Source organism: Ailuropoda melanoleuca, chromosome 6 (assembly GCF_002007445.2).
Source record: "Ailuropoda melanoleuca isolate Jingjing chromosome 6, ASM200744v2, whole genome shotgun sequence".
Classification (NCBI taxonomy): Eukaryota; Metazoa; Chordata; class Mammalia; order Carnivora; family Ursidae; genus Ailuropoda; species Ailuropoda melanoleuca.
In genome coordinates this window covers 78266694-78280220 of record NC_048223.1, presented here as the reverse complement: position 1 = coordinate 78280220, position 13527 = coordinate 78266694, and the positions used below count along the sequence as shown (strand labels likewise).

At 37.7% G+C, this 13527-nt stretch overlaps 1 protein-coding gene across 10 annotated transcripts in view; it reads right to left on the bottom strand.

Moving 5' to 3' along the window:
• The window catches only part of KAT6B (lysine acetyltransferase 6B), a 179504-nt gene that overhangs the window by 31145 nt on the left and 134832 nt on the right, over positions 1-13527 (bottom strand). For 7 of the 10 annotated variants that reach the window (XM_034662713.1, XM_034662712.1, XM_034662711.1 and 4 more), the window contains 3 exons: positions 12091-12232; positions 8752-8913; positions 5284-5377 (listed from right to left, as the gene is read on the bottom strand). In XM_034662713.1, the coding sequence (XP_034518604.1) occupies positions 5284-5377; positions 8752-8913; positions 12091-12232 (398 nt within the window). The remainder of the gene's footprint in view (positions 1-5283; positions 5378-8751; positions 8914-12090; positions 12233-13527) is intronic. The other 3 variants (XM_034662715.1, XM_034662718.1, XM_034662721.1) reach the window with 1 other exon arrangement.

Here is a 13527-nt window from a genome sequence, read left to right as displayed (position 1 = left end):
GCAATGTTGCTGCCACCAAGCAGTTTCCTCTTCTGTGCATTTCTCATTCATGTCCTCTGCTCATTTTTCTATTAAGGTTTATGCTTTAACACTATCAAACCTTTCCTTTTAAATATGTTTAAATACTACAGCTGTCAAAGCTTTGCCTCGCATGTTTGTTGCAAACATCTTTCCCATTATATCTGCTTTTAAATATTAATACTTTTTACCATACAGACATTTTACCTTTTTATACAGTCAAATCATCTGTATATTCATCTGTGATTTCTTTCGTTAACACTTAGTGTTAGGATGTCCTTGACCATCCAGAGACCTGATAATTGTAGAGCCTTTCTTCTACTTTTTACAAGTTTTTGTGTTTTCATTTTCTGTTAATCATCTAAATCTTTTTTTCTTAAAGAGAGTGAGCGAGCGAGCAGGGGAATGGGCAGAGGGAGGGAGAGAATCTTAAGCAGGCTCCACATCCAGCACGGAGTTTGACACAGGGCTTGATCTCACCAGCCCAAGATCACAACCTGAGCTGAAATCAAGAAATGAAGAGCCGGACACTTAAACGCCCAGGGGCCGCAATCATCTAAGTATTTCATCTTCTGGAGTTTCTTTTGTAGTTATTCAAACATCTAACATGTTTCCTCCCATGGTCATGATTCAGATTCTCTCAGTCTGGAATGTTTTCATTCAACTTCTTATGAGCTCTCAATGTATACTTTACAAACATACTATCCAGCAACTTTTGACTTAGTGAACTTGACCACCCAGAAAGAACTATGTCTTCTTCAGTTCTGTCACTGGTGTTTGGCAGAGTGCCAACGAGGGTGCCCCCAATCAACAAAGGTTGCATGAAGAGGTAAAAAAAGAAATAAAGTCACACTTTGCTATCCCCCTCTGCTATCCAATTTAAAATCAGATAAATCCATTTACAACAAACACACCAGTAAGTTAACAATGATGCCACCTTCTTTCACAACTATCTGGCACAATGTTCTGCAACCTACTGCTCAATCAGTTTGCTTTCCTTAGGTCAGCTGAGAAGGATGGGTTTTGCATCCTGCTCCCCAGGTGGGGTTCTGGCTCTGCAGGCTCGAGTAAAAGACAATTCATTATCAGCTTATCTACTGCCCAGCCAAGCAGAGTCCTGAACAACTAAAGCATATATAATAAACCAAACCTGTTACATAAGTATGTATCAGTCAAAATATGCCCAAGGCTACTCACTACAGCACTTTTACAACTGTGAAATATTGGGAAACATCCTATGCGCCCACACCTAAGAGAGCGGGTGGATAAACTGTACATCCACACACCGGAGTACAATGCAGTTCCAGAAGACAATAAGATCGTTAAATAGTAGTATGGAGTGATTTCCAGGATATTTTGTTAAGTGGAAAAAAGCAAAATATAAAAGACTACCTATAGTATGCTTCCTTTTGTGTAAGAAAGGAGGAGAAATACACAACTTCTCATTTGTACAAGAAGAAACCTGGGAAGGATAAATGAAAACCCAACGAGGTCAGTGACCTGCAGGAAAGGACTGGGGATGGGTAGAGGGGATGGGGGAGGGGAATGACACTTCTCTGAGGGTACCCTTTAATATAGTTTCAACTTTGAAAATCATGTTTTATGTTTCAAAAACAAAAAAACAAGGACATAGATAAAACTAAATGGATAACAAACAGAAACAAAAAAGCCTAACTGTATTTCAAATGAATGATATAACCACACTGAGGGGAGAAAAAATTAAAAAGAACTAAGCCAAGTAACATTCAAACACAATATTTTGACTAAATACACTCGAGATAAAGTTAAAAACAAATATATGCAAACATTGACCTCTACTTAGGAAGTCTGATTTCTAGGTGTTGGTATGAGTAATTAATTCTGAAACTACTTAATGTGTAACCTAGGGCTGAGCATGTCAGGAAATATATTGTGGATAACAGAAGTCAGATTTCTCACTGTCAGAGAAAAGAGTTACAAATATGGAAATGTGGAGAGACAGAATAAAATCCTGTGGTGTTGCTGATCTGGAATGCAAGGTTCCAGTATGAATTCATGACTGGGGTGTGGGGTATGGTGCATGTAGACAGAGATGAGGACGACTTAATATCCTGACTGAAGAAGAGTAGAAATCTCAGATTCCAGGAGAGAAGGGATGGGGTATCAACTTCAACCTTGACAGTCACTCCTTCCACTACCCATTTAAGATCTGAGCAGAGAGTCACAAAACCCATGAGGTGGTTTATGAGCGTGCTGGGAGTTGGTACCGTTTAGTCACTTTGGCCAAGCTCCACAAATGACCCCTTGGGGAGCTCTGCTCCGACAAACCCAAGACAGGCTGTTTCAGGAAGAGTAAGACAACAACTTATCCCAAGGGCAGCATTTGGTCCCATGGATGACCACTCCCCCTCTGGATGGTCCTGAGAACAGTGCTCAAAGTTTTGGGATTTGCAGTTCTTTATATACACACACTTCACACTGTATGGCACCCCTGTCTCTAATCCAGTGTGCAAGTGGGAGGCTAGGCAGCTACAGCTTTCTTCCTACTGCTCCTGTCTCAGCTTCCTAAACTGGCAGTTACTATAGACAGAATGTCTTCCTGCCTTACAACTTTATTTGAATTACTGAAAACACATCTCTTGACCAAAAGACCCTCAGGCTCATGTACAAAACAGAAATAAAATAAATCAAACCATTAAAACGTCCCTTAAAAAAAAAAAAAAACAGCACATTTTAGAAAACCAGTAACCTTGGTTATCTGTTTTGCCCCGAGTTCTGAATTATAAGGCTAATAAGGATTATGAGAGGTCATGAGGTTTATCTTCTTACTTTGCAAGATTGGATCCAAATCATTCTAGAAAGATATTTATCTACTATTATTTTCAGTAACTCCAAAGGAGAAGATGTTATCAATTTTTTCAGCAGCCTACTCTATCTTCTTTAAAACCTTTGTGGCCAAGGAATTTTTTTTCGGTTTTAAATTGAAATTTCTATTGGGTTTACACCAGTTCCCATTTTCATTGAGTATTATAAAATTCTTCCCCCAGTTTCCTCTTCTCTGAAGGAGTAACACCAAGCCTTTTTCAACTTTATTCAAATCATTCACCACATTCCTTAACCCCACCCCAGCGTAGGGGCAATGTCAAGCGTACAGGCAAGAGAAAATCTAAAAATTATACCCTCAGCACTGTAGTACCCAGGCACACCCTAATGGATGGCATTCATCACAATGGCCCTGAGCAATCCAGAAAGGTTCCAATGGGCTCCAGAGTTCTGGTTTAAAAATACAGGGTAGACTCAAATACAGTTTTCACTAAAACGGTTAACATAAAGATTCAGCATTTGAAGGGAATGTCTTTGTTGCTGGGTTGATCTCTTATGTAGGAGGCCTTAATATCAGATCATGCTGTACAAATAAGATGCTACTGTATTTAGAGACTTGCGTTTTTATCTGTTAAGTACTAGTCCCTTTAAAAATTTTAGATAGAAAATCATTATGGGCAGTACCGTGTATCACTTTGGAGATTCCATTCAAATCAAGAAAAATACATTAAATGCAGATTACTGATCCTACTGACCCACTGAAAACAAGAAGGTATCCAAGGAATTTACAGTCAGTTGGAAGTATGACACATCAGTTATCAGCACTAAAGCAGGCGCTGAGTCTAGGTGCTACGCTACAGAGATTCAGAGCCAGGAAGGCAACGAGATGAATCTCCAGGAGGGGGATCAAACAGGAGAGTTTCTTGAGCTGGTTCTTCACAAGGGGTAGGATTCTGAACAGGAGGAGGATGGGGAAGGAGGAACTGGTCACTTCAGGAGAGGGACTGCAAAGACAGAGAATGGAAATATGGAAACATGCTCAGAATATGTGAGGAAAAGAGATTAGCAGATGAAAAATGAGCTGGAAGTAGGTGTGAGGAGACCTTCAATACTGAGCTCAGGAGTTTGCTGTATTCTGTAGGCATGAAGATGCTGAAAGTATCAAAAGGTTAAGGCTTGGACTGTTGCTATGCACATCGGGAACCATATGTTTATGAACAACTTCTATATGGTGGCCACACAAAAAAAAGGGATTTGCCCATAGAACCGATTACATCTAGAACTCTGTAAAATAAAAATGGTGACTTCCTGGTAAGATGGACCTCCATGGGAGAACTAGATAAGGAAATGAAGGATAAGACTAAGATAATGAATTAATAACTGGAAACGTTAACTGAAAATATAAAAATAGTCACTAGATAATACTTCAAAAAAAAGAACAATATCCTCAATGTCAATAAATTGCTTAAATCTGCCCAAAACTGCTATACAGTCATTTTTTTACCCCAACTTTAATATTTCAATATCTATTAATACAGATTTGGACTCAACATATTTATTCATTATTTTCCTTGAGCACATTTATATTGTGGTTTTTGCATTTGATGTACCTTATGAAGATTATGCAATTTCCTAAATTTACCTTCTTTCAGTTTAAAATCAGACAAACTACAATCTAGTAATGAAGAACACACAGTTCCCAGAAATTACTATTATCACGGATACTTGGCTTTTGTGTTATCTGGGTATTTTGAAATGAATTCTTCCAATGTAGCCTTAGCACTCCATTTAAACACATGGAGGAAAAAAACCTACCCATGTTTTTTACGTTAGTGTGCATACTTTTTTGTATTATTCCAATTTTAATTGAAGAGACTCTGAAGATACAAATGTATATAAAAAATATTTCTTGGGCAACCTTCTAGATAAAACACTGTAATAATTTCCGTAACAGAAAAAGGGAAATTAACAAAATAAGATATTTTGTTATTTCTACTAGAAAAGACTCAAAAGGATAAGCCACCAAAAGAATTGTTTTCTAGGTAGAAACATCCCTTTCTTGCTCTGTACTGATAAAATTATAGGTAAAATTTTAGAAAGCTGAAAATCCTTTTAAATAATACTTCCGTTAGCTCTAATCACAAATAATTGCCTCTTCTGGTGCTAATGAGCGTGAGCACCATGGAATGGAATGTAATTCTGCCGGTTCATTCAGGGTAATGGCTTTGTGAGCTAGTGACACTGCCGAGAAATCTAGTCTCAATTTCCTAGAGCACAATAAGTGAGCAGCAGTAAATTTTTCACTTGAGGAAGATTTTCTAACCTATGTAAATATAAAAAGTAAGCCTATTATGTACTGATAAAAACAACAAAGTACGTTAAATAAAGTTTTATGTGTTACTCGTTTCCTTTAACAGCCATCAGCTCCCTGGGTCATGAAAGTAAGTAAAGCACTTCACTTACTGAAATCAATGAGAAACCGTCCAAATCCTTGCCTTTGGTGCTGGGGCATGATCATTATGCAGGAGACATTATACTTCTGCTGGCAAAGCTTTTCCTGAGGGAGGGAGAAACAGATCAAGTATGTCAGAGCTCTGCTGAAGTGGGCAATTCCCTGCACCTGCCACCGTCCTTGCACAACAGTCCACTAAGGTGAGCCAATGTGTTAGGTCTGGATCAAGCAGAATAATCCCATTGTGTTGATCAATCAAACTACCTGCTAACAACAAACCATCAACTCCAGGCATGCTTCTCAATTACACCTTTATGCCTGAAAGTCGGGAGCATAAAATACAAATAAAGAATCCAAGTAATGACGAGCCAAATGAAACAGAACACAGACAGTATGCAAGAAATTATTTCCTTGCTCAAACAACTTGGGAGATGGAGGAAAAAACCCAAACATCCAGAGAGTCACACAGCGGGCTAAGGTAGGACTGTGCTGGCTACCTTGCTAAACAGCTCAGACTCTGCAACAGCAATCTGTCTTCTGCCTTTGACCAAATGCCCCAGGGAAACGAAAACGGTATACGTGTAGGCAGATCTGCGCAGATACATTTCTCTTATGGATAAAAAGTCAAAGTAAAAAGCTAGAGAAATAATTAATCTGCATTTCAAACCGGGAAAATAAATCAAAACAAAAAAGACCAGGGCAATAAGAAACCCCAAAGCCTCCACACAAAAGTGAGGCCAAAATATTACCAACAGTATGAAACCAGGAGGGGAAGACTGGGAAGAATATGGTGGGAAACCTTTCTTAGAGTTAGGAAAAATTTGCAATTTTCATGGGATGTGGCATCAGAGCAGCATTATTTTATTCAGAGTACACAGAAGCAGCCAAAGCCTACACAGAGAAGATCTGGAAAAGGCTTTTGAGGTTGTGAATGCTCTGGCCAAATATAAACCACAAATAAGACTGACCACAAATGGTACTAACCACATGAAAGAATTACTTCAGAACACCCAGATCTTTAATGAACCTATTTGAAAGATCACAGGAAATTGTTGTGGAAAAAACCCTACAGGGCAGAATTAGAGATTTCTTTGTGAAAAAGATGTGCTCCCAACATTTCACATTTATAGCTGTCCTTGGAGTCCCTAAGAAATGAGAAGGAAGAAATAATGTGTGTCAGTTTCCCTAAGAAACTGGATTGTCCATCACTGGATGTGCACATCAGAGGGAAGTGTTCAAATAATTAGCCTTCTCTGCAAAGTTAGACAAATGGGTCACTCTATCTAAAGAGAGATGTACTCTGGGTTGAAAGGAGTCATCCTTTATGCCATTCTTTTTTCTTGGTCCCAAGCCATTCCTACCTTTTGATTTTGTAAGCCACCCCAACCCTCCCCTCCCCCCACTCCCACCTTTAACACATCTTACTACGGCTAAATTCTAATCTATGGATAAAATAACTGTTCCTGTTTTCCCTCCTGTGTAGTCTTCTATTATCTGCCTGCAAAGTCATATGCATGTAATGACTTATGATGAAATTTTCTAGGTCATCTTGGCCATTCTCTAGCTATAACCTCTAGAATGGCTGGTTTAGGTATAACCCCAAAGGGCCACAGTCCTTCACACTCCAATTGACACATCAGAATATGGTTTAATTTGCATGTATCTAGACTTTTAAAATGTTTTTTTTTTTAAGATTAATTTTTGTTTTACTACACTGCCCAAAAATGTGTTTTCTGTGTAGAGTAGGAAATGACAGTAGCTGCTGCCATGCTGTAAAAGAAAACTGTGGCAAAATGAGAAAAGTTTTGCTTGTTTTAAGTAAAATGCTGGGTACCCCGGAAGAAGATAGGCAGAGACCAAAACTATAAGAGTCCCCATCAACTGTAGACCCAGAGGCCAATTTGAGACAAGGACCATAGGCACCATTAAGCATCTACATTTAAACAGACAAATTTAAAGAAACATCATTCTCTTTCCTGCTTTCCTTTTTTTTTTTTTTTTTTTTTTTTTTTAAGTAGGCTCCACACACAGCATGGAGCCCAACATGGGGTTGTGGGCCGACTGAGCCATCCAGGCACCCCAAGAAATGCCATTTTCTAACAGGAAGGACAATCATGACCACTATTCCTTTTTTTTTTTTTTTAAAGAAATTTCTACCCAACGTGGGGCTCAAACTTACAACCCTGAGACCAAGAGTTGCATGCTCTACTGACTGAGACAGCCAGGCGCCCCATGACAACTACTCTTAACTCATTGGAGAAAAAGATCTTTATAAACCTAAACAAAAGGTAAGATGTTTTATACATTATATAAATAGATTTCCTATTTATTGTTCTTTTTTGTGTGTTAATTCTCTGTCATCTTGTTAACCTGTTACGTGCAAATTAACTTTTGTCTTTTTTGTTTTGGAGCCTTACCAAATACATGTACTAAAATACTGATGCTGTTTCCCATGAATGCTATCACTTATTCATATTTTCGTTTATGACCTTTGGGTTGATGCTAAACTTCAGAAAAACTGCAGTTTGCAAAGGACCTTCATATATACTCTATCTTTTGATATTCCATGAAAACGACACTTCCATAAGGCATTCCATTTACATTATTATGCAAGAGTAGATTCACTAAAATTCACTGATCACCTAACACACAAAACTGTATCATAAAATAAATAAAATATAGGGTTCAGCTCATTTACTGTGTGCATGGAAGTCTTATAATTACCATCCTGGCACATTAAACTATCTCCTAGGTGTGTAAGAAAAGTTAAGCTCATTACCTGGTAAAAATCTCCAAACTCAGTTTTTCCTTATTGCATATGAGTTATTATCAGAAGCCTTTGAACAGAAGAATGTGAGTATAAAAGACAAACTATAACCACTCAGTATGTCAAGGGCTTCCCCATTAACAGCTGGAGAGACTTAGGCTTTCTAAAGGTGAGGCTGCTTTAGATCTTAAAACAACAGCATAGAGAGTAAGAGACAAAAGAGTAAACCTAGTCATTATATCACCTTGACTGTCCAAATGCCAACCCTTCCAACTCACTGAGATACTGATGACCACAGAGGGAATACAGTGAGGAGAAATGAGAACCATCTCTTAAATGCTACGCTACACTGAAACTTTCATGTTGATACCACTGAGAGAGGGCAAGGGAAATAAGCTTAACATTTAAAAAAATCAAAGATGCTAGGTGGTCCAAGGCAGCAATTATAATGTTACATGGTTGCTGACAGTTAAGACAGCAAACACTGCTGAGGTCCTTTACACATTTTCTAGGCATGATGTTTACTGTTTTTGTTTTTTTAAATTAGCTCTGAATAAGAACCTGAGCTTTCAGAAATATGTATCACTTATTCAACTTATAGTCATTAAAAAAAAAAAACAACAACAACAAAAACCAACCCTCTCCAAAGAATTGGGCTCTACCAAAAACATTTTGAATAAGAAAATGAAGGTCATACTGGCTCTTGTTTTACCTTAGAGAAGTATCCAACCAGATGACAGCCCTTTTCATCATTTTTTGTAAGGACATAAAAAAGGAATGGCTCGACATCATAATACAACGTTTTGTGGTCCAGGAAGAGCTTGGCTAACAAGCAAAGGTTTTGGCAATAAATTTTGCTCATATTCCCATCAACCTAGCAAAGAGAAACAGACATTATTTAACATAAAAATGCCACTCAATATAAAATTATTTTTATATGGTATTTTTGGAAAGTATATTATTTTATTTCCAAGTCCCAAACTGAGAGATTGAACTATTCCATTAAACAAGTATAAAGTCAACCAGAAAACAGTTGTCACCTGGCAAATAAGAATTCCACTTTTTCTCTTAAATTAGGGTAAATTTAAGTTCGCTTAAATCTCTCTTTAAGCTACCTGAAGAAAGCCGAAACCACTAATGAAACAGTCATTCTTATTTGCAATTTACTACAAGTAAAAAAACGATCAGGCATGTCCTCCCTGTTTGAACCAAGTAAATCTGAATTAAAGAAATGTAAACACATCAAAATACCGCTCAAGGAAGTTAAACTTTATGTTGTTTTCAAAAGGACTTCATATGAAAATAAAATAAATGAACAGTACTATTCTGATTCCTCAGAAGTGTAGATTAGCAAAAGAGGATTCCATTTTGGTTTTATCCCAAGCATCATTTGAAATATAATTGGAAGAGATAAAATTTCTATGTTGGGAATACTTACAGAGAAAGTGAGATGAATTTCAACCTACAATAAGTACCATGATTACAGTCTACTTCTCTTCAAAATAAAAGAATCAAGCTGTGATACTGATGGTTATAGACAGGAGGCTAGGCACAGATGCCAATTTCTTTGATCAAATGTAGTTACTTGTTGAAAACCAAAAGCACAGCAGATTCAAGAATTTCCCTAGCACTATTCTTAGGGGAAATGGGTATTTGCTAACCAGAGCTCTATAACAATGAACTTGACCATTCTCCAGTCTCCTGTGGACCATACAGGTTCTCATATTGCACAAATTATTTTTAGACTTCATATAACTATTTCCCTTGGATGAAACCTAGGTCCCACACATAGCAACATAATCAAATATGGGCAACGGACACAGAGGATACAATTCTCTCTTTAATTAAAGGAAGTTTTTATGTATTTGAGAGTATGGTCCTTTCGGAAATGATAGTTCATTACAAAAAGGAAAGACAGAGATGTAGGTGTTGACAAACCAGAAAAAAAAGAGGATGCTGCTGAAGCAAATTCTTATCAGCTGTGTACGGTCTAATATGCATGCTTTCAAGAGTGACAAAGACAGGAAAGTATTAATTTATGATTACTCTTCATTTACTGTAAAGGCTACTTAGGGGACTGCTGAGAGAAAAGTTTCCTATATGCTATTCTCTAAATATTAACTCAGACTCTAGAATAGGGACTTTGGCACAGAAAATCCAATTCTTTCAAATATTTTTATGCATGCATTTTACTAATTTGTTTTTATTTTTCCCCTCTGATCTTGGTGATTGTTCAAAAGCACCTGCCCTGAAATATCAGATCATTGTTGTCAGACTTCCAAGACTGACTCTCTTATCCCTGAGAGGACTCTGCCAGGATTTATGAGAGCTTAAACCCCACAAGCAGGTTCATGACGATTTAGTTCACCATTACTTAAAGGTAACAATGTGTTTTGTCCTTTGGGAAAGAGAGACAGTGATTTTCATTTCATTTTGGTTTTAAGAAAGGATCCCAGGCATGAAGGAAGGAGCCAACAGGAAAGTTGAACTTGTGACATTAGTTAAGCCTCAAATGAGAATAGCTCTGTTGTCTCACCTGGTTGGGGCTGACTGAGTGACATCCCAAGATGAACTAAATGACTTGCATTCACTTTCCCTCTAGCCCAGGGGGCCTCAAGGGGAGTAATTCTGCCTCCTAAGCGACACTATGCCTGGAAAAAATTGTGCTTGTTACAGCTGGAAGCAATGTGGTACTACCAGCAGTTAGTGGGTAGAGGCCAGGGGTGCCACTGAGCACCCTACGATGCACAGGATGCTCCCTAGGCTAGAGAACTATCTAGCCTGAGAAGTGTTAGTGCCCAGGCTCAGAAACCCTGCCCCTATCCGCTGGTAAGTACTAATAAATCATTAAATCTTCCTAGCAACAATACCCCTCTTCCTTCAAGCTTACCGAAAGAGCCTGATATAACCAGGAAGAGAATCTTCAAAAAAAATCCTAACAGGCAGCTGGAGTTACTGTGCTCTCTGATTGGCCTTCGGAAAAAGCAGCGGGCCCTGGCTTGTCTGCAAGAGGTAGCCTAGTCAATGAGAGAAACCTATGTGTGACCGTCCCCTATTCTGAATATAATGCAAGACATTACACACCAGAACTAAGGTGAAATTCGGGCAGAATAATAAATTTCAGTCTGACCAACTAAAAAATAGAGAAATCTAAAGTAAAACTGTATTTCAGAGGAAAAAAAACACATGTCTGCTGTGCAAGGAAGGCTTGTTCTGAACACCCATGCATGAAAACAATGCACCAAGATGGGTAACAGAGAAGGGAATTAGGCAGGGCAATGGAAGTGCTCAACTGGAGGAACGAGAACAAAGGAGAGAATGAAGAATCCCTGAGAACAGGCAAGAACACGAAAGAAAGGCATGGTCTCTTCAAGGTACAAGTGACACAGCTAAACTGACAATAGAACATGATTAAACAATGAAACGATATACAGGCAAAGACCTTTTGCTATTAAATCAGTTCTGAAAACACAAAATGTCTTTAAGAACCCACAATGACAGACACGTGGCCACAAGGGGTTCCTGTGAACAGCAGAGTTCTCCAAGGGTGGCCATCAACCCAGATGAGGGGGGCAGTCCCAACATCTGCTGGGGTCTCACCAAAAGGATTATCCACCCTGCCAAGAAATGGATGGAAACACAGGTGGTTGTGTATTGAGGAGATATGTACAGCTGCTCAATTCCCTGGAAGAGTGAGCACCTGCCAGACATTGGCTGGAGCTGCTGAACAAAGCGAATTTCTCTTGCCAAAGATAAAGTAGAATTTACAAAGAGTCGAGAAGATCATAAATTCACTGGTGAATGTATCTGGTGCAGACAGGGATTTGGGGGAAGACAAAAAAGTTAAGGTGATGAAGTAGGAATTCATCATCAAACTAAATGGTTGCTCAATATGGTTAAACATTCCAAAACATGGAGATATTTTAAAGAGCAGTCTAAATTCGAAGCCAAAATCAAATATACTGTGCACTTCTAGAAACAAATGAGAACGTAATCAACAATTGGAAGTAGTAGGTCTCAAAAGCTTAATTTTTTATTTACACATGCTTACCTCAAATACTGAAAGGTCTTTCCTTCGGTAAATTTCATTTGCTGGAGGATGAAACCATCCACATTTCTTTGAGTGTCTTAACAAAATATTTTTACTTTTCATATATTTAAGACAGAATTCACACAGGTAAAGCTTTGGTAATCTGTTAAAATTTCAAAATCAAAGAATCTATCAGATTGATTATACTGTTCAGGAAAAAAATATTAAATATTGTTCGATTTTCTCCAAGTCATAATAAGGCTGTACAACAGTATTTGAAAGAAGTGGTTTCAAAAAAAGAAAAATAGAAAGCGAATAGTAAAGAGAATGTACAAAGCTTACGTTATTTTTCAGTATAATATTTGCTGCCATTATTTTGTGAACAAATCATTTGTTTCCTTAGAAACACTGTACAGACAAAAAGGTTTTCAGACCTAGAACCACTACTTGAAAAATCAACAATAAGGATGGCCCGCTGTCAGGTAAACATGAATATTTCTCAAATTTCAGATTTAATGTCATAGTGTCAATAGTATGTATGGTCAGTGGTGTAACTAGTCATCTTTTACTCAGAGGGAAGTACATTCATTATTTTTAAAAATGATCTGTGTACTTATAAGGCAGAGAAGTCCTAGAATTTAGTTAACATTTCTATTGACGGATGAGGTAACTTTAAAGTCTTATCACAATTACATATACATCTAAAGCAGTATATGTAGAAAAATCCAAACATCTTATTTCTACAAATTTCACTGACTCTGAGTAATATTATACAAAGTTTTCTCTTCCATAATGACTTTTTCTTCACTTTTAAAATTATAACATTTTTAATGTGCGCCCGATCACACTTAAACACGTAGTTAGTATTGTTAAGAAAATGTTTAGAAGCACTTTCCAGGTCTTCGGGGTATAAGAATGGGTAGAACGGTTTTGGGGAAAATTAGCTACAGACTCAGAGAATAGTAATTTAAAAATCTTGGGAGTTATATACAAATTGTACTCAAAGCTCTCAGAACACATGACTTGTGATTACCCATACCAACTGAAGCTCATAGGTGTTTTTAAAAAGTTGTTCAAGAACACACAGCAGAGTCATATAAGCTAGAAAGAGAAACCGAGACTCCTGACTCTTACTCTGCCACTTAACTTCTAGAACACCCTCCCCATTTTCTCCAGTAGATGATGGGCCAGACACCCATGTGGTGGAGAAAAGGACAATTATCTACTGTAGAAGAAAAGCAAGTTTGTGATTACCAGAAACTTCGCAGGCTTAAAACATTTGAGAAGATACTAATAAAGTATATCCTGATGTACCTGAAGGAAGAGATCTGTTCACAGGATAGCCACTTTTAGATACATCAGTTCAAGACAATTTCACAGCTAATCTTGGTTCAAGACAAAAAGAACTCTAGATCATTATTTTCTCTTCATTTTTAACAAGTTAGTCACAAATGGCTC